Here is a 24,833-nt window from a genome sequence, read left to right as displayed (position 1 = left end):
TTTGTAGCACAAGCTGATTGTAAATTTACTCGATTTTAAGGTTTATGAAGTAACTGTATAATTTGGTGAGTAAAGCAGAATGAAAAAGAACCCTCTCCCCCCTTCCATTTTGGAGGGCTGATTTTGATATAAAATTAATAGCTTGAGGAATCGGCTTCCTAGTATTCTCATTTTCTCCAGTTCAATGCCAAATTGACTGTATAATGTCAACGTCAAAATGGAGCACAAAGTCACAACAAAACCGATATCAGTGCTTGAGCATAACAAATGATCAGTTCTCTGCTAGAGCAGAAAAATTCCCTTTCCTGCCCAGCTTCAGACAGGGACACAAATTCCCCCAGGGCTGGGCTGCAGCTCAGCCGTGCTGCAGCAGGGGTCACATTTGGAGATCGAAGTAGGAGGGTGATACAGCCAGAGAAGGTGAGCAGCACAATGGGAATCCCACATCCTGTTTCAGGGTCAACACTTAATAAAGCCAGCCTTAGGGGATTACTTTGAGATACACTGGCAAATACACCATTAGAGTGATGCCTCACAAATACCCAGCCACGGGAGGAAGACTGGAGACAAGACGCAATTAAAGCAGAAATAAAGCACATGTTTTAAGCGATGAGTTATCCTAACATTGCAACAGTGAAAAACTGACCAGGAAGTCAGAAACTTCGAGGAAAAAGATAAACATTACTTGCCAAATGTGAGATGAATTGACCATCTACAAATACCAGAAAAAGACAAGCTTGTCAAATACTCTGTTAACAAAAACGTGTCCAAAGCGTTCAGAGATTTTTAAACTTCAGTGGTACAAATGGTGGTGTATGTGCAGTCAATCAAGGCAATTCAACTCCTCTGAGACTGATGGCATTTGAAGATATGCAGCAACCCTGCACATCACTGGAAAAAGGAAACTATTCAATTCCCAGGTGCAGTTTACTTGCTCCCATCTTAGCCTGGCCAACAGAGCCATCTCTCCATGAGCCACATTAGCCAACAATTAGCAGTGCTTACAATTAATCTCACAAATGGGCTACTGCATGTTCTAAGTACTGGTCAGTCCTGGGCCCACACAAGCAGGATTTGGGCCTCAAATCAAAGGCTGTTTCTTGTAGCACCTCCATATGTATGTGAACGTCTTATCCCAAAACCAAACAGAAGGTGGTCAGAAGATATGTACTGAAAGGGTGAGTCAGGTCTTCAGCCCTATGAGGTTCTTAAAGAAAGGAACATCTGTCTAGGGAGCCATTCTGTATGTTTAATTGACAAACCAGTGCACCATCTGATTGTTTTTTTTTTTTTTTTTTTTTTTTAAATAAAAGCCATGGTTCTGAGTAGTTGGAACCAATGGCACATTTAACTATATTCTGAATTTTCCTCTTTTATATTTGTTTACTGCTAGAGAATAGAAATTTCATCAAACATAAACCAAATTTAGATTACCAAAATAACTAAATATGGCTTTTCCCCCTCTGACATTTGGACAAATGGCAAATTTTGATTGCCTGCAAAAATTGCTAATATGCAGAACTGCATATTTTTTTTCGTTTTAAGTTAGAGGATTTGCTACTAACATGCCATATGCTGTGTGATATGTTTAACAGAATGTTACACTTCTAATTGCATACCAATCAAGGGCTCATATTTTCCAACAATTAGGAGGGTAAAGTATAAATTTCCTCATGTCGTCAGTGCTTTCAGGCATCCAACAGCTCCTACAATATTTTAATCCACACATCTTCCAAATCACAAACATGGTTTCTCTTCAGTAAGAGACCTCCAGATACAGGAGACTGAAATCGAGAGGATGGGGGGTGAGGAGAAAGAACAGTGTATTTCTACTGACAGCACCATCCTTCTGACCTCCCAGGATTTCCCACTAAAGTCTAAGATATTCAACCCCAAAAATGGGGAGGGGATTTTAGCTGGGGTTTTTTGTAAACCTATTTATACTGTCTTGACTGAATTACCTTTTTTTTTAATATTTATATATATATGAAAAAATTTATATACATACATATAAATACATAAATAACATAATGAGGTTTCTCTGTTAACAGGAGCTAAAAGGAAGAAGCCTGAAGCTGTATCTGACATCTAAAGGATCTTACAGAATGAGTTTATCTGTACATTCAAAAATCACCCATTTTCAGGGGTGAAGAAAATAAATATTCTCTAGTCTTGGCAATTACACCTAGATTAAGTGGAGTATGGGAATGGAAAATCAGGAAACAGCTCTCCAGGTAGATCTTGGTAACTTTCATTTTTAGGCAGCAGAAGGTATCCAATCCTGATTTTCACCATACAATTTTCAAAAGTTTCAAAGGCATTTTATGCTGATTAAAGCTCATTTTTTATTTGTATATATTAACTTGCTTTCTGATATTCAAATTTCACTAACAGTGATGAGTCTCCCCATCACATCATTTATTATTTATAGTAGAGCATGAGTGAGCTACTTAATGAACAGAAAGATTACTTGGATTCATTTTAATCCCTGTTTCAAAACAGAAAGAATCCCCAATGACTTCTCTCCTAGACATTATTACATACAAGTACAATTTTACTGTACTGAGTAAAATATTTACTTGTTTTTATTCCAGTGTGTGCAGACTTTAATAAATTCAGTTTGCCATCAGAATATGAAGTAATGAAATTAAAGACTGGATAATCACTGCTTATAAAGGTAGTTTTAATGTGCTATTAATTGCCACATACCATGTACTCAAATTTAATTTCTAGTGAAATGCTCAGGGCAAGTAGAAACTTTAGCACTGGAAATATTTGAGGCTGTACAAGTATCTCCTGTTTTATCAGTGTTATCTCAGAAAACTCCTTCACACAGCCTTCTCTCTAGATTTTTGCATGTCTGGAAAGGCACAGGAGTCATCATGACATTATTTCAGTTTAAAGCTTCTTCTCAAAGGTAGATCAAAAACTTAATTACTGCAAGTTTGTGTATAAATAGTACTATCCAACAGTATTATCTAATGGTATACTGGCAGTAAATATGAATGCTCTTAGCATGAATTTCTGGGCATAAAGACAATAACTGACCAGTCAAGGGTCACATTTGGAATCTGTGCAACTGAGAAATGTCCACAATCCACACAGCATACAGTGAGGTTCTAATCAGAGGAATAAACTAGAATGTGAGGTAACTGATGACACAGCCAACCTGCTTCAAAAGTCCAAAGGAACAATGTTTTAGTACCTACAGGCCACTAAGTCTGAATAAAATGTTGTTCCTGGGCTAAATGTAATCTCTGGTTTTCTGTAACTTTTTGGTCCTTTCACTTTTAAATTTAGGCATGTAACAATTTTCTGCTGAGTTCATACCATCAAAATATCCAACTTAAGGTTTGCTGATTATTGTGGCACTTTGGCAAACAAACAGTTCCACAGTCTGAAACTCCAGATGAATGACAGAGGTAAATGCCATCTGTGGTATTTTACATAAATTAGGTAAAGTGACTGGATTATTACCAAGTTGCCAGCACCAGTGGAATACAAAAGACACTTTTAAAGGAGAACAGGAAGGATTAAGGCTGCAGTATGTCAGAGTTGTTGGTAATTTCACTCAATACATTGCCTAAGAAATGATTTATTACACTAACAGAAGGGTTTGTGAAGGTTAATTCTGCATGATGAACAAGTAGCTGGATTTTTTTCACTCTCTCAAAGTAACAGAAGAGTTTCACTGTCTGCCACCGTGCCTTTTGAAGAACAGCTTCCAGATTATCATCGCCAGCCTCGATTATGCCTCCCCTATCAGACACGTATCACTTCATGTCACAGTCCTGCTCCCCTCTGATCATTTTTACTTGTCTGATTCATGCACAACATTCTCAGAGGTACAAAACCATGGACTGTGACAGCCACAAAGCCAAAACAATTCCTCAGAAGCAAACCATCTTGTACTGCCTCATTGTCATTCTTTGCCTTGTCTCATTCCAGCATGTTTTTTTTTTTACCTTTGTGTAGCATCTATTTGTTCTTCAGGGATTTCTGAGTATTACTGACTCCAAACAACTGCACTACAACCTTCCCAAAAGTGGAATTATTGTGTAATGAAAACTAACATAAACTTGAAATTCACTTGCATATCTGGAGCTGCTAACAACTGTTAAATTTCCAGCCGGTAAGGCTGATACTGCTCTATTACACTATTGGTCATGGTGCTGAGTACCTGAAACTTGAAATTTAATCAAAATTGACTTCTAAAGATTTTGGTGGTTTCATAATTCTGTATTTAATCAAAGTGACTACATTATTACCCATCTTAAACATTCTAGATCCTACCAGAGATACACTAGAGAGACACAGCAGCAACTTGCTAAATGTTGTGTTGTATCCAGGCACCAACAACACTCACATTGGTCTTAATTCATAAACTTCGATATGAGCCACAAGGTTTAATAAGCTGGATTTACTCCATAATTGCCTGTTTCAAACTCCGGTTTGTGAAACAGGCAATGCTGGTTTCAACAGCTTACATCATGTTCTATGAAATACTAAATATTCACTGTAACTTTGGTGGTTAATGAAGGACAACAGAGAGCCTTGGAAATAAAAGCACAGATTCACTTTAAGGTTGAGATCATTAAGGATCCATGTCAGGAATAATTCTACTGAAGATCTAAGCTTGTCAAGGAGATCTAAGAAAACAAAAAACACACTTTACACCAGACACAGACAAAGGCTACTGAGATAATTGTGGGGTGAGAAATAAAAAAACCCCTCTGCTATCAAAGAGACTGGGAGAGTTAGTCCTGACTGCTGTCTCAAGATGCACAAAAGAAAGAGCAAGAGTGATAAAAGGCAAACATCAGAGACTGAGAAAAGCTATTTAAACTAAAGAACAATATTGACATGAGAACAAAAGAGCTGGAAATGAGTCACAAATAAATTTAATCTTGAAATTCCTATTCGCAGCAAGGATCTCAGACGAGCTCAGTAAGTTTACAAAAGGCTCTCCAAACAAAATTACATTGAGACACCTTCTGCAGTCTACTGAATTAAATAACATGAAGATGTGTATTTCATGTTATGAGATTAATTTAAAGCAATATGCAGACAAAGCACAATCTACTAAGTACCCATGAACAGAAATCATCTCCTTCAAACACAGCTGAAATGTTTAACAAAAACAGTTCATAATTAGTGAATGGTGAACGCATTGCTGATTAATACCTTCATTAAGAACAGATGTTCAGAAACTTACTGGTTGATCCAGCAAAAATACATACAAAAATATATCTGCTAGGAAAACAGAAGAGGTCATTTTGACTCTTTAACAGGCAAAGTTCAGGTTGTTCACTCCAACGGACAGCTGCTCACTGATCTTATTTCCATCCCAGTCTCAGACCTTAGATTACATTTATCACTCATTTTTATTTTCTGTGCTTCACAACCACTTTTTGGTTATTTGATTAGTGAGATAAACCTGGATGTTTTCTTTCTGGAAGGGAAGCATGTATGCAAAAAGAGAGGTGATGCAGTTGTTGGGAGTTAAGCACCATGAAGTGGGCAGGACAGTGTGGCCACCCATCCCTGTGGGGTCAGCTCCTGTTTTGGGGGGTTTAGACATGGGCCTCAATTTCTGGGCACAATGAAAGAGCAACAGCTTCCAAGTGGCCCAGTGCAGAGGTGCAAAGTCATGTTTTACTCAGCCAGAGCTCTGAGTAAGGCCAAGCCCCAGCCAATAAGCCCTGCCAGGTCTGAGCTGCTGATGACACCCCAGCAGGCCTCCAGCTGGAGTCTGCAGCTTGTGTGCAGCATCAAACCAGCTCAGAGGCTCTCATGTCCTGCTAAAACAAATTTACTAAATGCTCCCACAGCTGGGAGCACTGATGGAAGGCTTCCCACCAGAACCATTCGAGGCTCGTGGCACCTGCTTCTGCTCTGAGGTTTCTGATTTATGGTCTCCAATGCTTTTAATACCTGGCTTTTTCCCTTGACTTGAACAACTCAACCCCATCTTTCACTCAGAAAACTGACAGTTGACTCTATCAAAGCACACAAATGTAATTATCCTTTAATACTTCTTTTAATTATTGAGGATTGCTCCTGCTGCCTTTTTTTCTTTCCTGAAGTTTTCACGAGGCAACCAATTACTTCTCTGCATAATTCCAGATACTGCCGAGACACTTTACCCTTTCTATATCCTACTAACGTTTTTAATTGACTCTTTCTTATTCCATCTCATGTGTCTGGCCTTGATATAGAAGTTCTGTAATACCTCTGTACATGTCTGACATTACTGAGCCACAACTTCATATGATACTATACAAAATGTAATGAGTAATAAAAACCAACTTGAGTATCATTTAATGAAAGCCCTTTTGTACAATGCCATCCTACAGAACACATTTGCTCAGCTCCTCTTTTATATCCTGAGATGGAAAAAATGTCTCTTCTCCTTCCGTAACTTTTTCTCATGTATCCACAGGTAAGGAGAAGCGTTACTAAAGTGACCTTAGATTTCTGCTTAGTAAGGAAACAGGCATTAAATAAAAAGTCTAAGTTCCCTACTGAGTATACATTATGAATAAATACACAGAATTCCAGCTCAGGAAAGATTTTCTGTTTGACTGGCTTCTTTTGTAAAATCAAATCAATTAATGATTCAAATCAGCCAAATGAAATTAAATTTTATTATTTTAATTAAATTTTTATGGTTTCGTAATCCAAAGGTCTGGGATAGAAAATAAAACAAAAGTAATATCGAGTTCTGATACTGTTTTACCGAAGAGACAATGGGGAGGTGTGATAGGCTAAGAAAAAATCACAAAATGGAGGGGAAAAAATCTCCTATGCTAAAAAATAGACAGTTGGATGTCAATTTTGAGAGAGAATAAAAAGGAGAAAATGAGAGAACATGAAAGAGAGCACTTCAGTCAAAGCGTATGTTTCTTCATACAAATCTGTCTGCTCTGGTCTGTTTGTACTGCTGAGGTTTTGACAGTTGGAAGCTATTAATTTCAGAATTACATGGCTTATTGAGCTGGATTTACGGTCTTTGCAGTCGTTAATTCACTTCTGCTTCCTTGATGAAGTAAAGGACTACTTCAGAATGAGCAATGAAAATGAAGCCGACTTCCATCCCCTCAAAACATCTCTTTGCTGGAGAACCTCTGCTGATGGAAGGTCACACTGGCCTTAACCAGTGAGTCAAAATACATGAGGTGGGGGAAGAACTCATGCAAATACCTAGGAAAATTTGCTTTTAGCATAATAAAATAAACAGGAAATGTTCAATTTATCTTAAGTACAAACTTCAAACTACAGAAGAGTACATGAGCACTTCTACCGAGCAGACATCATGGTCCAGTCAAATGACAAATCTTCTTAGTGAAAAGGAGTCTGATCCCAAGTACAATATGGCCAGTGAGGCGACTGCTTTCATTTACAGCATTCTTGGTTTTCAGTTCCAAGCAGGTGCATTTTTTTTTTTTCAAGTGAAATAAAACGAAAGCTGAGAAGTGTCAGCAGCCAGAGAAGGAAAGCTCAGAGTAGGCCTGTGGACTAAGGTCTCCTCTCCTGTTAATTGCCCCAAAGCAATCTCATGTAAAACCTGTCCTACACAGGCTGTTCAGAGTAGTGCTCCACTACAATTAGCATATTTTCCATTTCTCATTCTCTGCACACTTTACTGTACAATTCATTTAATTGTTGGGCAATTAAAATCTTGCCTGATCAAAGCATTTTTCTTGCTTCTCTTGTTAATACATACATCTTCTGATCTCATTTCCATTTTTTTTTAAATTGTCCACAAGCTGGAGCATATTTTTTCTGAATTTTTATTCAAATAGTATCTTCTACGTTCATCAAAGTAAGAGAAATCTATTTCCCAGCAGATTCACTGATAGTTTTTCACCAACTACTTTACAAGACAGTTTTTCTGTCTTTTCAATCGTCTTCCTTACAATTATCTTCACACAGTTCTTTTTGAACATGTAACCCATTGTCATAATTATTACAGTAGCATTTCATTTTTTAATTTGGATGTTCATTTAATCTATTATTCAATTTACTCCTAACAATACCTAGAAAATTAAGTACCTTGCATAACTGCACGACAATTTATCATCATTATGGTGTCTCTCAATCACCTGTTACGGCTTAACTGAAATGTCGTAAGCAATACTCCTATAAAGAAGTAAACAAGACATGGCTGCTTTTTTTTTTCCTTTAAAAATAGAATGGTTTTGCAAATGAAATATTGAAAATAGTCACTCAACACAACAAAATGTATTAGGCACATGTGCCTGATCAAGCTTGAATGAGTTAATTGTCCTTCTACCACAATGTCCTGTTTCTTTTTCTCTTTTTTGTATCTGATTAAACACCATTTTTTGGTACATGTCTCTCCACCAGTATTTCTACTGTAATGTTGTTCTAAAACCCTTAACATTGTGCTGAAAACCATGTATGCTCTTATGCAAAAAGTTGCCCTACTTCAGCAATTTTTCTGCCCTCCTTGAGACCCTGGTCCTCTGATGGATTCCTGGAGATCAGTCAACTTTTGATTTTGCTAATTAAAAAAATGCATCTCAGAGATACTGCAGCTCAAATCAAGCAGACTGTAGATGTTCTAAATATGTTGCAGTGGGGATCCTGCAACACGCATATATCAAAACAGGAGTCCCGTGGAAAGGAAATATATATGGACAGACAGATTCTTGATAGCTGTTTCAGAGATGTTTATTTCTCCAGCCGCATGGCCGGGGCTGTGCTCAGGAACTGTTCCAGTCACGGGACCAAGGGTCCTTCTGCCCGCGCAGGGAACACAAACCAACCAATGGGAACGAGGCTGAGCAGGGGCAGGGAAACCCCGTGTCTGTGCCCTCAGGGCCCCTCTCCCAGGGCTACACGGCAGGGGAGGGACCCCCACATAAATATTCAACATAGCACTCGCCAGATTTAGTCGACTTTTGAGAATTGATCAAATTTTATTCAGTGTAGTATCTTTATAGTATAAACCTGCTAATAGTCTTCATTCCTAGAACACCTCTGAAACTTTACATTTTCCTGTTCTGGTTTGATTTGAGCTCTCCTGTGAGAAGTTTCATTAGAGGTTTGGACAAATGTCACATACACCTTTCCTCACAGCTGAATTACTCTGCTAGCTCTGAGTAACACCTAATTAAATAATTTCCAATCACTTCAGACAGCTGAACTTGTAGCAGATTTCTGCGTTACTTGTCCCAGAAGAGATAAGCACCTTTTTTGGACTACATTTCATCCATTTCATTTATGGTACTTGGGTTTTGAGATTATTGAAAAATTTTAAGAAATACAGAGGGAGACTTTTTACCAAAACCTGCAGTGACAGGACAAGGAGCAAAGGTTTTAAACTGAAGATGGCAGGCTTAGATTGGACTTAAGGAAACAATTCTTTACAATGAGGGTGGAACATGTTGCCCAGAAAATCTGTGGATGATCCTAGACCAGTACTCAGACTTCCCCATTAGGATTTATTACCCCATTTTTTGTCCCACTCTTCTCATTGCTTTGTTAGAAGTGCTGGACCTGAAGCTCCAGCTGCCAGTTACTTCAGAAATCTGATATGAAGTGACCACTGGCACTCCACACAACCTCTCTCATGCCATTCCATAAGAGGTTTTGTTAATTTATTTTCACTTTTGGGTACTCTCTTTATTCTTAGCATCTTTCCTTTGAAATCACTACTGATCTGTTGTGTCTGAAACCTTTTCTGCACAAGTTTTACTTTTCAGTTTTGAGTAACCAAGGCTTGGGTAGGAATTAGAAACAACAGCTGCTTCAAAACACACCACACAATAGTGACATGAAAGACCATTATTCCTGTGCCAGATGCCCCAGTTCCATCAAGTTAGTCCATTTTTTCTGTGTACTACCCCAGTCCCTCAACACTTCCCAGGAACTAAAGCATGTTGCTTGCTTGCCATTGCCAAAATATCCTCCAAAACAGCCTGCACACAAGCTGTTAAGATATGAAAGTCTTCCCACCTCTCTTGGATCTTAAAAATAAAAATCAAAAACCTGAACATTTTTCCAAATGGATGAGAAAGGTCGGTTACCTTGCAAAATCCATTTACCACCAGATTGTTTATCAGTTTTGGTCGTCTGTGAATCAGACTGTGATTTTCTACCTTACAGACAGCTTACTCTTGAGATTTCCTGGCTAATGGTCTTAGTTTCACCTTTCCAATGATGACAATGGCCAGACTACTGTAATTCTAAAATAGAAATAATTGCAGAATATTTTTAGTTTGGCAAATGAACACAGTAACATTCACCATTTCTCTCAAGGCCCTCATACACCCTGCTGATCTCTTCATATCTCCAAGCTTGTATCTATATAATATAAATGATCCTGTCTAGAGCCTAGGAGGGGTGCATTTATTAAAAGAGAAAGTTAAACTAGTTCCTTACAGTCCCCCCATTAAGTCCAGTCTTTGAAAACACATCCAAGACAGCCTTAGAATTTCAAATATGGGGGAGCAGCAACATTATAGGATGGCCCTGACTGAAGCCAAACTGTGAACAGTGGTCATGTGTGCAGAGATCTGAATTACGGAAAGAAAGATTTAATTATTGTCTAAGTTCAGGCTGGAAAATGCAAAATAAAATGGGTGTGTAGCTTCAGTAATTAATGTTCATATTCATGAAACACAGAGCTGTGAAAACTGATTATGACTTGGTGCTCTCTAAAACATACAATTAATTATTAAGATAATTTATTTTTAAGTAATGCTTCCATAAGATGCTTTTTGAAACTCAACCAGACAGAACTTCCAAACAAGCTGTCATGAACCATATGTTCATAAAACACTTCAAAAGGCTTTTAAATCAACATCTTCTATTGATTCCAGCTACCTCTGAGGGACAATTTAAAACCACCTCCACTTTTGAGTGTTTTAGTCTCCTCAAAGTACAATATTCCTGCATGCTGCTGGTAGGCACAGAATTTGCAGTGGGCCCACAACAAGCTTTGTAGCATTGTCTACCAATAAGTAAATAATCAAGACTTTTGTCTGCTGACCATCGCTTTTCTTATTTATGATCTGAGCAGCATTCAGTGGCAGTGATTTTTGTTCTCCCTGTAATCACATACTAGGAAATAAAATGCACTGCGTTGTGAAAAGGCATCCAAGTACATTTAAACGTTAAAACTGTATTGAAATTCACATTTTTTTATGAAGAAGGGAAGAATTAATGAAATGACTGAATGAAATAAAAGAGTGAATGAAAGCAAAAAGCTATTTCTGGACTTTTTTCCATGGTGAAGCTTGACAAATGCATGTTTCTTGGAACACTACTGTTAATAATATTAGAATTCATGTATAATAATTGATTTTTCAGTTATTCAGTTAGTTGCTATAGAGAAAGAAAAGTATTTGCTTGATATATTAAAACCTCTAGCACTTTTCAGTGTCTACAGTTCTAAATTCCTAAACCAATTTTCTCCAATAAATCTTCCCTCTTATACACATGAGGGTCATCAGGAAAAGATTTCTATACCTGTTTCTCACAGGCAGTAAAGGAAGTTATGTTTATTTTGCTTTATGTAGGAGAATTCAAAATAAGTTTCTGTTGTGAAAATTGTTTACAGCATTGAAAGTGTCAGGAGACTCTCATTTCAGAGGCATTTCTCATTTGAATGCAGGAATATCCCAAGCCCAGCCTGTTCCAGGTTCAATCAGGAGCCTATTACAACCTCAGTCTACTTCAAGTTCAATAAAATATTGTGCATGCATTTGTACCTAAGATAATTTTGCTATGGAAAGCAGAAGAGCACCATCAAAACTGGTAAGTGTTCAGTCCCGGGATTTTGCTTGCTTGCAAATTCAGTGACATAAATCAAATGAAGATTGAAAAAACCCTGCACAGACAGCAGCTACAGATGATGCCATCGGATCATTTCCAACCCCAGCCACGGAGCTTGCATGACACACACCTTGGAGGAGTCTTGATTCTCCTCCTTAAACTTTGCAGGCTCTGTTTCCTTGATTTGATGATATTAATGTATTCACCTTAAAACCACATCTATGCCTACATTTGGTTTGTTGCCCAGCCGTAAAAAGAAAATACATCATAAATTTTAGAGACCATTGAACTTGGTGGTGTTGAGCAAGATGATGCTTTTCAATTACGTGTGATTTACTAACCTGCCCAACAGACAACTTCATTTTACAGAGATGTCCTAAATCTTAAAATCAATTTTAACAACACATTAAGAACTCTCAGTCTAGCCTTTGAAATATTTTCCTTTTTATGATTCTTCATGTCTTAAATACTTTTCCCTTCCCCAGTCTTTTAATTACATGAAATCAAAATAAACTGTTCACTACAAACCACTTTTTCCCCCTCTATCTGACAACTTTAAAGGTAACTTCTTACCCTCAGACCAAAATTTCAATGTTACCAACTTTTAGTTCTACTCTTTGCCTTGCATTTAATGAAAAAAGGACAGGATTGTCAAATTTACATGAAAAATTATTTCAATAGGCTTTCATAATTTTAGAGATGTAATATTAACTCTTATATGAATTAAATATGCCAATTTTAAAAGGAATGTTGGAGTACAGCTTCTACAAATTTGAATAAGAGCCAGTCATTTTTTTAATCAAAACCCTGTTAAATATTCATTCATGTTTCACTGTGAGTACTTATAATAAAGTAAACCCTTCAATGTGACCATCAGTATAGCAAAATCCTTGAATAATCATAGAATCAGTTATATTACCTAAAACTAAGCCAAATTTTTAGCCAATTTATGCAAAGGCTATGTCACAATGATGGCCAGTAGTAAAGAGTTCATATTAAAACACAAGTTATTGTTAACAAACAGAAAAACAAAACTCAAAGCAAAGCCAGGTTGTAAATACAGTGTAATGATTAAGAGAAATAAAAAATCCGGCTGATACTACAATATGACAGTATTTTAAACTCTTAACGTATTTCCATGCCTGTAAGAGTTGAATAAGAAATATATTCTAGCACTGAAAGAGAATTCTAGTCCAACAGACAGTGTGTCACATTGTCTAAATGCATGTACAAGGCACACCCCCCCCGGCTGTCCAGACACTTCAACAGCCCCTTAGTACTCCCACCTCCCAAACAATAATAACAATCTCTTACTTCCTCCTCCATCCCACACATTAGTAAAGAAAAAATCATCCTGTATTGCCACGGTACAGCATCTGGAGGGTCTGCAGAAGCTGCAGGTAGAGTTACCAGGCTACATCACTAGCAAAGATTTAGCTGCTGAATATTCAAAATTACAGTTAACTTAAAGAAGAGAAAATGTCTCCATTGTCTTTAATTTTCAATTTTTGCTTTTGTTTTCAAGTAAAATCAGGCATTTAATCAAAATGTCCTTTTCAGTAATCCCTGCAGTAAGCTACAGCTTCCACATGGATACACTTTGTGTGTTATACAAAACAGATAATACTCATTACTCATTTAAGACTGAGTTTAAGTTTTTCAACCTTAAGGCAAGGTCCTATGCAGAAGTGCCAAAGGACAATTTTCCACCACAGAGCCCAGGTTCCAAAGCTGCTGATGGTCAAAGCCACTCTGCAGAGCTAAAAAGTGACCAGTCTGATCTCACAACACACACCTGGCACAAACCACTTGTTCTACTGGTGAGGCCCAGGGCAATCATGGCCAAATCCTGTCAATCATACAAAAAAATGCTGCCAAATCCTTGAATCCCCTGAAGAACTGAGGCCAGGTAAGCATGATTTCAGAGACAGCTGATTATGGCTAAAGTTAGACATACTTACAACAAACTACTTTAAACCATTTTTAATCTTCTCATCTATGAACGAAGTGCTCACAGGTTTTCACCTATGTGTTGAGCATGGTCAACATGCTTGAAAAAACCCAAGCACTTAAAAGAGTACACCAATAATGGACTTTGGGGTCATTTTAATTTTAATAATTAACACAGGCAATAGTGATGGATCATTGTTCCTTAAAATTGGTCCTCTTTAGGTCATCACAGTATTAAAATATGGAGCATAAATTTGTTTTAAAAGCAAAAGCTTGGAAACAATTTACTGATGACTTGGGGACTTTATCTGAAACTTGCAACTCACATAGAAGTGTTGGGGATAAAATATCCCAATATCCCATGTTTCAAAGCCTCTGAACAAGCCTTGTTGAGAACCTCAGACAGAAGTCCCATTATTATGACTCTTCGAAATTAAATTAATTCCATTTTTCATTGTGGGAACATCATTCTAAATGCAAAGTTAAGACAAGTAATTCGTCCCTGCTACCCAGAGTAAAAATATTTTCTGCACCTCAAAAGTTAGTAATGCAATTTTCTAGACCATAATAAGAAGTATATCACAAATACATTATGATTCCAAAAGAAAAAATTTAGAGAAATTACTTTAAAAGCCCACACTGTAAGAAAAAGTGAAAATTTAAGTAGCAACCACCTCTCATACAAGACAGATAGGACTGAAAACTACAGGAAAAAGTGCACGGTCAGGTTTCATATTTACTATCACCGAACAGTGGTACTTAAAATAAAACAGATATCAATTCTACATTTATCTTCAGCTAAATAAAACAGCTAAAGGAAAATAAAATTCCTATCAAATTCTCCAGTATCACAGATTGTTGGTAAATGAAAACATTATCATTCTCATGCTGTGGAAAAAGACCAGCCAGTACATTCTCTAAAAAAGATCATCCATCGATTTTGATACCACTCACCCCACTGGAGAGGAGCCAACTGTAGATGCTCCAGGACCAGCTGATTAAGAACCCCTTCCACACTTGCTTCCCCTTCACGCTTCAAGGAAGGGTAAATTGGAATTAAGGAAAATTTTGTTTCAGAGAGGAAAAGGGCATGTGATATGCACAACTTTTATTATTGCAAATCAAAACTGCAACCTAGTGATTCATTAAAGGTTAATGTTACAAATGGTTTATTAACCCTTAAATTGACAAACAGTAAAAGTTACACCAGTTGTTATCTTAAGAATATAAAAATTTAATTCCACTGAGGAGCGTTAAAGTAAAGGTAAAATATACTTGAATCATAATAAAACACGAGGGTAAAAAAGTCTGGGAGCCGCAAAAATGCAAAACCTTTAAGTATGGATGAGAATTCAGAATGATAAATTAGGAACAATCTGAAAGCAAAAAGGTTAAAACTTGATAGGGCAATAGAAAACAGAACAAATATGTGGTAGGATAGCCCTGACTGCTGACTTAGGGCCAGTTCCATGGAGGTACCAGATGTTGGACAGTGACAGTGTCATTACTGAGGGCAGATATCAGACCAGAACCACAGGCACAGAACCTGCAAGCTTCCCTTTCTGCCCTGTATGAGCTCAGAAACAGGCCCAGACTGAAAAGAGAAAAAATGAGGAAATTGTTTTTACTCTAAGGACAGTGAAGCACTGAAATAAACTGTTGTGAACAGAACAATCTCTTTTAAAAGGGTTTCAAAATAGGGTACACAAGTGCTAAAATAAAAGCATAGGCAATATCCAATGTCATGCAAAGACAGTATTACCCATTTAAACAAATTAATAATAATTTCATGTGATGAGTCAATCAAGATTTATTTTATTTTATACAAATAATTTAGATTTATTTGTAACAGGAAGAGGACTGGATTTCTTTTTTCTAATTCCCTGACTGCAGAAAGGCACTGAATTCACAGGGTTTGGAAGCACATGCAGATGTCAGCACCATCTTGTATCCAGCCATGTGTCCCACCATAATTAAGGAATAAGCTCCTAGTCAGATTTATCAAGATTTCAACCAACTACTCCAAAAGTACTGGAACCATGGTCCTCAAAAATACATGAAAAAACAAAAGAATATCTGAGCTTTTATAAACAGCTTCTAAATGTGATCAGTCCCTTTTCTGTAAACTCTGGAAAGAGACAAACATCATCTGACTGCTGAATATATATTCACTTGTGTCAGTTGAAAGAAAATTAACAAGCACTGCAGATAACTAATTTCTACGACAGGACATAATCTTGCAGGGACGCCAGGAGATTTAAAGAAAAGTCTTGAAAGCTCAGAACAAAAGCAGATCTAAAGTGATTGAGACTCAAGAGCTCAAAGATGATAGAAGAGGAAAATCAATACTGAGTACAGGATTCTTGCCATTATTTTTTAAAATATTCTCATTATGCCCTGAAAAATGTCATAAGTAGCACTTTTTTTTTCTCCTAAAGAGACCACAAATAAAGAATTCACAAACCCCAAAGAGTCTGAAAGCTGTAAACACCATTAAAGAAAAGCATCTATTTGGAAAACAGAAGACAGCAGAGTATCACCTTAGAAGAGTGCTGCTGCTGAAAAATAAGACTCAGAACACCAGCACAACTCAGTATTTTCCATAAAACACACTAGAGGGTAGAGAATAATTTGAATTACTTCACAGAAACAGCTGATAAATAATTCTGTTATCACATCTTTAATCTAAGGACTATAAGTGAGAGAAAACACTAATAAAAAGGCAGTATTTAAAAGGTGCTTTAAAACAGAGTGGCTGCCATTAACTGTAACATTAAACTAACTTTACTGTAATTTACTTACAACAGACTCACAGGGGTGCCTGGAATATTACAAATTTTCACTGTTTAAAGCTTCGTGGAAAGCTTAATGTCTCAAATAACGCTATAAAATTACTATAAAACAGGTGTTTCTCCATTCTTTATTGTTGCTAAATGCTACCAAAGCAGATCCACGTATTCAGATGTAGAACATTCCCCCTAGAACATAAAACCACGGGAGGCAGTGAGGCACATCTTGGGTGCTGTGTCCATTTAGGGCTCCTCAGGACAGGAGAGACATGGAGCTCCTGGAGCAGGGCCAGCAGAGGACAAGAAAATATGACTAAAGGCCTGGAGCATTTCTCTTGCAGGGGAAGTCTGAGGGAGCTGGGCCTGTTCAGCTTCAAGAAGAGACAACTGAGAGGGACCTCATCCCTGCCTGTCAGTGTCGGCAGGGAGGGTTCAGAACATGGACCAGGCTCTGCTCCTGGTGTCCAGCAATGGGAAAGAGGAACGGGCAGGAACTGATGCACAGGAAGTTCCACCTGGACATGAGGAATCATTTCTTTACTGTGCAGTGACCAAGCACTGAACAGGTTGCCCAGAGAGGGTGTGGAGTCTCCCTCCCTGGAGATATTCCAGAACCATCTGGACACAATCCTGTGCCATGTGGTCTGGGATGGCCCTGCCCTGAACAGGGAGGTTGGACCAGATGACCCACTGTGGTCCCTTCCAGCCTGACCCATTCTGTGACACTATTGGTGGTTTTTTGGTTACACATTAAAGAAAAAAACAATCAAACTGAATGGCTCTTTGCAAAAGCTAAAAAATGTTTAAAAAAAAAAAACAACAAACAAACAAACAACAAAAAAAGAAACGCACAAGGAAAACACCCGAATTGATTAACAGAGAAAATTACGTAATATCCCAAAACGGCTTTAAGCTTTTACAGCCAAAATTTTTTGATAAATAAATTTCTTTATTCCATCACAAGCACCAAGCTTATTTTTAGCACACAGCTTATTGTCATCTCGTGGCAAAATAAATTCTATCGACAGGAAATAGCTCGGTGAATGTTATTGTATGTTAAGCTGGAGGTTCAGGGTCTTATTTGTTTATTTGCCAAACAAATTGATGATATTAGTTTATCTTAGATACATGGCCATGGATTGTAGAACTGATGAGAAATTTCAATTTTCACAATTGTTCATTCTGTGTGAAAGCAAAATGTAACATTTAAATGGTTTAGCCATGCACAGATTATTTGACTCGTATTCAGGAAATGAAATTGCGTTTGTCCAATGAGATCATTGAATGAAGCAGCAGAAGGGAGTCTGGTGGTAAAGGAGGGAAAAGCAAGGTTGAGATGCAACCACAGAAGTGGACTTGTTGAAACATAAAGCAACAAACACATAAAGGAATTATGTGTTCGCATGGACCTACAGAGGGATCTGGATCATGGAATTCCATATCACTGATCTTTGTCTCCTGACCGTATTATCAGACAATTACATAAAATTGTTCATTATAGGAAAAATATGAAACTGAAAATTGCTACAAACTCATTATCTTGGAGATGAAAAGCAACCAAAATATGTGGTAAGAAAATATCAAAGGAATGAGAGAGAAAAGCTTAACTCCAGAGTTTGCCTAAGACAAAGCCTTTAAAAGTCAATGAAAGCAAAGGAGTTGAACAGGGGTTGCCAAGATACCCTTTTATTCTTAGCTCAAAGTCAAAGCTGACAAAAGACGCAAGTGTAAGAACGAGGATTTAAAATTCATTGAAAAAGACTGTCCAGATAAACACGAGTACAGACTGCCAAGGTGAAGTTTGACCTTGCAGAATCTATCTGCTTAACCAAATCTCCACGTGTTTTGCTGAGGTCTTGCTGCCATCACAAACCTGCTCTTCTGTAGGAGCCAGATTGCTGACCCAGGCCTCATTTCCTACAGTCAAATCTTTGTTATTAACAACACAGGCATCAGCCAGGACTCAAACAGTAGACTTCCAGCTTCCAGCACAATAGTTCATATTTAACAGCTCAAGATATTTTCATCTGCACAATCAAATAAGCCTCAGTGGGGGCCTCAGAGCCAACAAACACACAATCACCAGATGCTGTTTTAAAAAAAATAAAAAACAACCTAAAAACCTAATTTTTCACAGTTGACACCCTCATTTCACATTTCTGTAGCAACAGATTGAATATGATATAAACTGTTTCATACCAAAAACCTAAATGACAGTCAAATGAACTAGTTATTTCCCCAGGGAAAACTTTGGTCTTTTACACTCTCTGATTGCCTCATGTGTAGCTGGGTACTCACAATTAGAACACAGTCTGTTATCTAAAATCTACTGCTTAAAAAAACAATAGGTTTTTAAAAATGGCTTCTATCTGGAAGTTACTTATGTTTTTTCTCCCCACAGCATCCCACATTTTGCATCCTAAAAAAAATTATTTTCAATACATATGTCCTTTGCAAATAAATGCAGGTGGAAGAAGGCACATAATCATAAAAAACAGCAAATGTTCCTAAGTAAGAATTATACTAATTAAAAATAAATCTGCATTATTTGCACATTTTACTTACAGCAGTTGCCATATTCATACTTTAAGCTTTCTGCTTGATTATTATTCTGGTACTTTATTATTAAAACTAATTATATACAGTTATTTAGGGTCTTAAATAATAGTTATTTTTGTAAACAATAAGAAGCAGCATAGAAATGTAAAGAAACCTTTACTGATGTACAGAAGTTCCACAAGATGTAATATTGTCGTAACTGAAGATTAATAATTATGATCAAGATAAAGTCATCAAAAGCTGAATAGACACAGAAAAATGATTTTCAATAAGAGTTATCAGTGATTTGCTGTCAAGCAATCACTTGAGATGACTCAAGCTTCTGTCTGATAGATAATAATTTCAAAATCCTGATTGGCTGCTTTGATGATGAAATACAAAAACATTCATAATTTTTATGTATTTGGAAAAGATGTCAGTGTTCACAAACCTAATAAATGAGTGGAACTTACGAAGATCACTGGGATGAAATGAAGAAAAGCTCCGAGTACCACCCTAGAAGGAATCAACAAATCTATAAATGAAAGTTGGGAATAATAATTCAGTCAGTTATGCTGGACCACATGCAAAAAAAAAAAAATCAATCAGACAATAGTTCTCAGAGAAAACATCATCTCTGAAACCCGGAAGGTACCTTTTCTTCTGTGAGAAACCTGACCTGCAGTATTGCCTCCAGCCTTGGATCCCACATACTGAGAAAAATAGAGCTGTACTGCAGAACAACATCAGCAATATGACTGAAAGAAAATGTGCTTTGAAAGAAATTTTGGCAATTAGGTTTAAATATGGAAAACAAAAAAAATGAGGAAGGGGAAGAAAATACAATTAAAAAAATGTAAGGAAACATTGCAAATAGGACAGACTTCTATACATCACAGATATTAAGGCTGAAGTAAGAAAAAAAGTCCAATTATTAGAAAAGTTTAAAAAGGAACATGATATTTAAGGTGGCACTGGAAGTCTGTCTCACTTTTTTAAAGGTTGTTTAGGCCAGGTTTAGAATATTTTCAAGAAAATGACCCCAAAATGTTACAGTCTCATTTCACTGAAATAGCAATTCCTTCACAGTACATTAGAAAATTTCTCTGGCTGCAATCAAACCTGGAGATAGGAGAAGATAGGGAAGGAAAAGGAGTTTACTTTTCAAAAGTCATTCTCTGACCCAGCCCTCTGCCCAACTGCACAAATCACAGAATAACTTATATTGAAAGGCAATTCCAGAGTCACTGTCCAGCCCTGTGCTCAAAGCACAGAAAATATTGAAATTGCACCAGGTTGTTCAAGGCATTGCCCAGAATTTTTTAACATCTTCAAAGATACCAATTTTACAGCACTTTTGGACAACCTGTTCCAGTACCTGAGCACCCTCATTGTGAAAAGGAATTTTCCTAGTATCTAACTGGAATTTAACAGTCCCCTCATGACACACCTTGCTGTCAGATGAACTTTGCTGACTGCTGTAACTCTCAGGCTTTGAGAAGGCTGCTCCTGGAGGCCCAGAAACTCCACTGGGCCAGCATCCTTTCCAATCCTGCCTTCCACGTCCCCAAAGTCTCCCCTGCTGAAGTCCAGAGTCATTATTCTGCCACTTACTCTCCTCACTTCCCTCAGAATATTGAGCTCCATGATCTCAGGACAACTGCAGCCAAGGCTGACACCAAACTTCAAACCCTGCAGCTGGATCATTTGTTCAAGGAGCAGATCCCACACAGCACATACCAAATCAAACCATCCAACACCTGTACACCAAAGTTGTCCTTAAGAGTACTCCAGAAATAAGCTAACCTGCAACTGGAAGACTTCTTCCAGTCGTCAAAGGAAGAGTTCATCCAGCTTTGCTTCTTGTTTGGGGGTCTGTACCAAATGCACAGCTCCTCACTCTGTTGGATGACTCTGTCCTTGGTCAAAAAGCTTTCAATTGTCTCATGTCTCCTTTCCTGCTAATTCCCTGTGCACACTCTAATTTCCCCTCCACATTCTTTTGCAAGTCCTGGTGTAAGCGTCTGACGTGGGCCTTGGATCACACCTCAGGGCAAATTCTGTGATGTTAACTCACCTCAGCCCATCACTTTCCCATGTCATGCACACAGTCAGGAGAGAAAAGTTATCTGGGGAGTTCAAAGTAGCTCAGAGATGATGGATAACAAAGGGATCACTTGGCCTTACCATTCAAGAGATGTGCTCAAAGACCTCATCTAGCAGGAAATATCAGTAACTCTACCCTTTTGTAATTTTGCAAATACTTTTGCTCTCTTGGGTGCACTTAGGCTGACTCCTGAAGGAAAAAAAGGCTAATGCAGCTGAACTACCCATCCATTTCTCTGCCTGTCTGTCCATCAGTAACTCTGCTGGCCTGTGTCTAATTACTCTGATGGGGGAAAATTATCTCAGAAACCAAGTTTCTTAAACTTAGCAGAATGGAGAGAAGACTATTTTTTTTTTTTATTTACTGGTTCACATCTAAATGTTGCTGCAAGAAATAAAAGGATTAAACCAGGATAGGTTCAGGTTGGACATCATGAAGAATTTCTCCATGGAAAGGGTTGTCAAGCATCAGAAGGGGCTGCCCGGAGAGGTGGTGGAGTCACCATCCCTGGAGGTGTTCAAGAAAGGACTCAATGTGGCATTCAGTGCTGTGGTTTAGTTGACATAGTGGTGTTTGGGCAAAGTTTGGACTCGATTTTGGAGGTCTTTTGAGGTCTTTTCCAACATTAATGATTCTACAATTCCATGGGAAAGACTAACTCTAGTTGGAACGTGACACCTGGAAAAGAATGTACACATTTCTTCAAGGATTTTTAAGCACATGTGAAACTTGTTGCCTTTCATTAATTAGATTAGTTTTAGTTCCTGGAATAGAGAGAACAATCACAGCAAGTATTAAAAACACAAAGTAATGGTTGCACTGAATGTAACACACAGAATCCACGCACTGTTCTACTGGTTTCTGACTGACTTTCATGTCAGCCACAACGGTTTTGGGACCAAAACTGGGGTTAAATCCAGAACACAGAATGGATGTAAACAGTGTTGCCCAGCAACTGAAAGGAGTGAGGCTGTATCTTTACACCTTGACAAAATGATTACAACTATGCACTCAATTCCAGTGTAAGAATTCATCTGTGCTATCACAGAATATTTATATCTTTCCATAACATAGACATTTTCTAAGTGAGTTCTGGTTAAATATTGACATTTTTGCATAAAAGGAGCTCTCTCTGAAATGTTGCTTGGGGAATCTGGACTGAACCAGGCACTAGGAATCTCATTTATGTCTCAAGCCTTGCTTTTGACAAATCCAGATCGATTTAATAATCACAGGATGGTTAAGTTTGGAAGGGACCACTGGAGGTCGTCTGGTCCATCCCCCTGATCAAGCAGCATCCTCAGAGCACAGGACTGTGTCTAGGACAGCCCTTGAATATCTCAAGGGAAGGAGACTCCACAGCCTCTCTCTGCCATCCTGTGTCACTGCTCAGTCACCCTCACAGTAAAGAAGCTCTTCCTCACAATAATTAGTAATGAAACATCATTTCAGATCACTGGATAAAAGTACAATTATAAGTACAAACAGATAAAGCATGATTTGATTGCCACTCTTCTCTCATCTTCTGCCACCCCCTATCATGTGAATTTGAAGATGATCTGTGTGAAAAATATAAATCTCCTGGGAAGTGCTGAGTACCATCACATGGCTTGGGGGACTGCTGTACAGAATGTTTCCTGAAGAAAATCATGAGAAAGTGTATTTTTGACAAGCCAAGCACAAGTTTTTTTTATAGAAATCACAAAATTTATAGCAACACCATTGGTTTATTTTAACTCTAAACTGAATGCAATTTCTTATTAATAATCATAAGGCAATATTTTACTGCATTTAGAATTATTGTGGGGATTTTATGTTTAGAATGACTAAGTCATCACACAATCCCTGTCTAAGCCTTAAAAAGCTACCCAAGATTAGATACATTACTAAATCTATAAAGAGGACTTGTAAATAAATTATTCTAATATGTTCTGATTTACTCAAATTTAATTAAATATATGCAAACTCTCCAAATCCAGCTTCATGAATTTCTTCATTATTCACTGACTTGCTGTGGGGGAGAACAGAAAAATTTGACCCCATGAATCTACTACTCATCAATCCTAACTACACTTCCTCAGTTCCCTAAAAGCTGGGAAAAACACACAGGATTTATGACATGCTCAGTGACTCAGAAAAAGCCATTATAGGATGACCCAAGCATCGCCTAAATAATATACAGCACAATTAACCTTAAACAGTCTATAATTACGATAAGCTTCATAGTTCTAATTACTTTTCTTTTCAGTAACACTGCTGTGAAGTGAATTGAATTATAAAATAAAATGTATCAGAGGGCATCTATTTATATACTTTTAAAGCAAGTATTTATGAAAGGATATAATTTTCCAGCAAATATCCAGCTTGCTGTTAATCTCCAGACCTCTTGCTTGTTGCCTTTCTTCTTCCAGCTGCTTTGCATTCGCCAACTGTGCCCCATCAGCTGGGGATTCTGGGAAGCTCTCAAAATTAAACTTGTCCACTTGGATAGCTATGCTGTAGCAAGGGAAAAGAAAGAAAGAAAAAAAAAAAAACCAACATCATCCTCACTGATATTATTTCTGCAGAAACTGCAGAGCACTGCAAACACGGGCACTACAGTATCAGTATATCGGCTTCAGTGGCACCTAGTCTGTAATTACTGATACATAAACCATATGGTTTATTCTACTGAAAACAGAAGTCTAAGCCTTTGATGGTAAAATGCTTTACAAATCATCAATCAACATCTCAATGACTTTGTGAGTGGTGCATAAGACATTTATTTTGCAGTTGCAAGTAGATGACTTTATTGTGGTTCTGTAGAGGTTCACCTGCCTCCACTCTTGGTAGGTGAAAGCTCATGGTGTGCTCAAGACTTGCTGATAAAAGCAACAAGACTGGGCCAAAAGCTGATGAATATACTATTAAAGTTGCTTATTAATACCAACCCATATAAAGGAAAGCAGAATATTATATATGAAAGCATCCCTGAAGTGAACTGTAACCACCTGGAGAGTCCATTGATTTCACAAGCCAACTTCCTCACTTTTCCTTGCAAAACTCAGGAAGGAAAGACAAAATAACCACAGAAGTAGGGCCTAAATGTGGCCCTTGATTTTTTTTTTTTTAAGAAGACACTTCCCTCCTGCTTTGTGCATCTTCATGAATTACAGACAATATTAATTTCAATATCCCAGTATAATTCATTGGTAGTAAATGGTTAAATAATTGCTTTATTAAATGTACGGTAAGGCATAAAAGGTAATCAAATTAAATATAGTACACTATAATGCATACTAAATACTGATATGTTAAATTAGAATCACTAATCTAATATAAAAGGGAATTTAGACCAGCTCACATCACATGAAATGTGGTTATGGAAGATCTAATATACTATGCTGCCAAAACAGCTTTAATTTCCTGAATTGTCTGAAATAGAAAAATAATTAGGGAAGAATTAAAATATATTGCTCTTGAGATGACTTTGCACTTAAGGAGACCAAGCAACAGCTTTGAAAACCATTCAGGATGAAATGCAGCTACAAACTGAAAAGGGGTCTGGGAAGGGCATTTCACAAAAGCACAGGACTGCTGTTATTCTTTTATCTATTTCTTCATATAAAGAGGGAAACATATTCTATGAGTTGCCAAAAGGAAAA

General features: G+C 37.5%; 1 protein-coding gene across 2 annotated transcripts in view; it reads right to left on the bottom strand.

The window, feature by feature from the left end:
• The window catches only part of TRAPPC9 (trafficking protein particle complex 9), a 469,795-nt gene that overhangs the window by 228,412 nt on the left and 216,550 nt on the right, over nucleotides 1-24,833 (bottom strand). For both annotated transcript variants that reach the window (XM_008643073.2, XM_017746660.1), the window contains 2 exons: nucleotides 23,532-23,685; nucleotides 14,710-14,800 (listed from right to left, as the gene is read on the bottom strand). In XM_008643073.2, the coding sequence (XP_008641295.1) occupies nucleotides 14,710-14,800; nucleotides 23,532-23,685 (245 nt within the window). The remainder of the gene's footprint in view (nucleotides 1-14,709; nucleotides 14,801-23,531; nucleotides 23,686-24,833) is intronic.

The sequence above is a fragment of the Corvus brachyrhynchos genome, unplaced genomic scaffold (assembly GCF_000691975.1).
Source record: "Corvus brachyrhynchos isolate BGI_N302 unplaced genomic scaffold, ASM69197v1 scaffold89, whole genome shotgun sequence".
Taxonomy (NCBI): domain Eukaryota; kingdom Metazoa; phylum Chordata; class Aves; order Passeriformes; family Corvidae; genus Corvus; species Corvus brachyrhynchos.
Note: the sequence above shows the minus strand (reverse complement) of the source record. Positions and strands in the feature narration are given on the sequence as shown.